Source organism: Cyprinodon variegatus, unplaced genomic scaffold (genome assembly GCF_000732505.1).
Source record: "Cyprinodon variegatus isolate N-32 unplaced genomic scaffold, C_variegatus-1.0 Scaffold173, whole genome shotgun sequence".
In the NCBI taxonomy this organism is placed as follows: domain Eukaryota; kingdom Metazoa; phylum Chordata; class Actinopteri; order Cyprinodontiformes; family Cyprinodontidae; genus Cyprinodon; species Cyprinodon variegatus.
Window position 1 is genome coordinate 311,194 of NW_015150626.1, and position 942 is coordinate 312,135.

General features: G+C 43.3%; 1 protein-coding gene across 1 annotated transcript in view; it reads left to right on the top strand.

Moving 5' to 3' along the window:
- The first annotated feature begins 754 nt into the window (after positions 1-754).
- The window catches only part of LOC107087098, a 71,591-nt gene continuing 71,403 nt past the window's right edge, over positions 755-942 (top strand). Inside the window, exon 1 of the mRNA XM_015378468.1 lies at positions 755-824. Coding sequence (XP_015233954.1) covers positions 755-824 — 70 coding nt within the window. The remainder of the gene's footprint in view (positions 825-942) is intronic.

Sequence of the window (942 nt, forward strand, 5' to 3'; positions counted from 1 at the left end):
CAGTCATGCACGTGGTCCTAGAGTCTCAAACACAGGAGGACAATAACACGTAATCAGCTGTAAAAAAAAAAAAAAGAATACGTGTTTCATGATAAAGGTACAATGTGTAATAATTACAGGGATTACAGGATTTAGTAACAGAATTGTTATAATGTATATCATCCATAGGTATGTTATTTATTATCACCTATGAAAGTCATCTTTATGTCTACCTTGCCTTAGAAATTGCTATTTATATTACATGGGAATCTATTGTTTTTAGAGGCAGATATCTTTGTACTACGGCAGCGCAGAGCTGACAAACTACAGTACTGACAGTAGAGATTGTCATTCCAATGTGACAGCGGCAAGCCTATACAGTATACAATCCTATACGGACTAATATAATGCAACATTTTTTATAATCATCTGTGTCAACTAGGCTTACACTGGCAACCAGTCAATACAGTAAGATGATGACCGATTTCAAGTGCTGGTTGTTGCTTTTTTGATGTGTTTTTTTTCCTGAGTGGACTCGCATTTCTCTTCTGCGCTTGTTCCATGTCCGTTTTGGTCACAGTGCCCAAAACCGGGGGACAAATTACAACAACAGAGGTACAGTATGGTAAAACTGCTTTGCTGAAGTCAATCAGGAGCAGAGTGGAATCAGTGTGAGAACAGCTGCTTAAAGAGCTCAATAACCAAGACGGGACGGCCAGCTATGGCCCCCTAGAGCTATGGAACCACTGTTGTAGAGGCAGCAGTTTGTGTCATGATGGGTTTAACAGAGACGATCCGGCGGACGGTGAAGGCAGGATGTCCATCAACGTCCATCGACGTCCAGGGTGGGTGGAGGGGAGTCGGATGGAGGGCACAAAGGGCTAGAGACAACTGGTTTTATCTGGGAGACATGGAACGTGGGATGGATGCGGAGACTCGAAGGAAGGTGCAGGCGTATGGCAG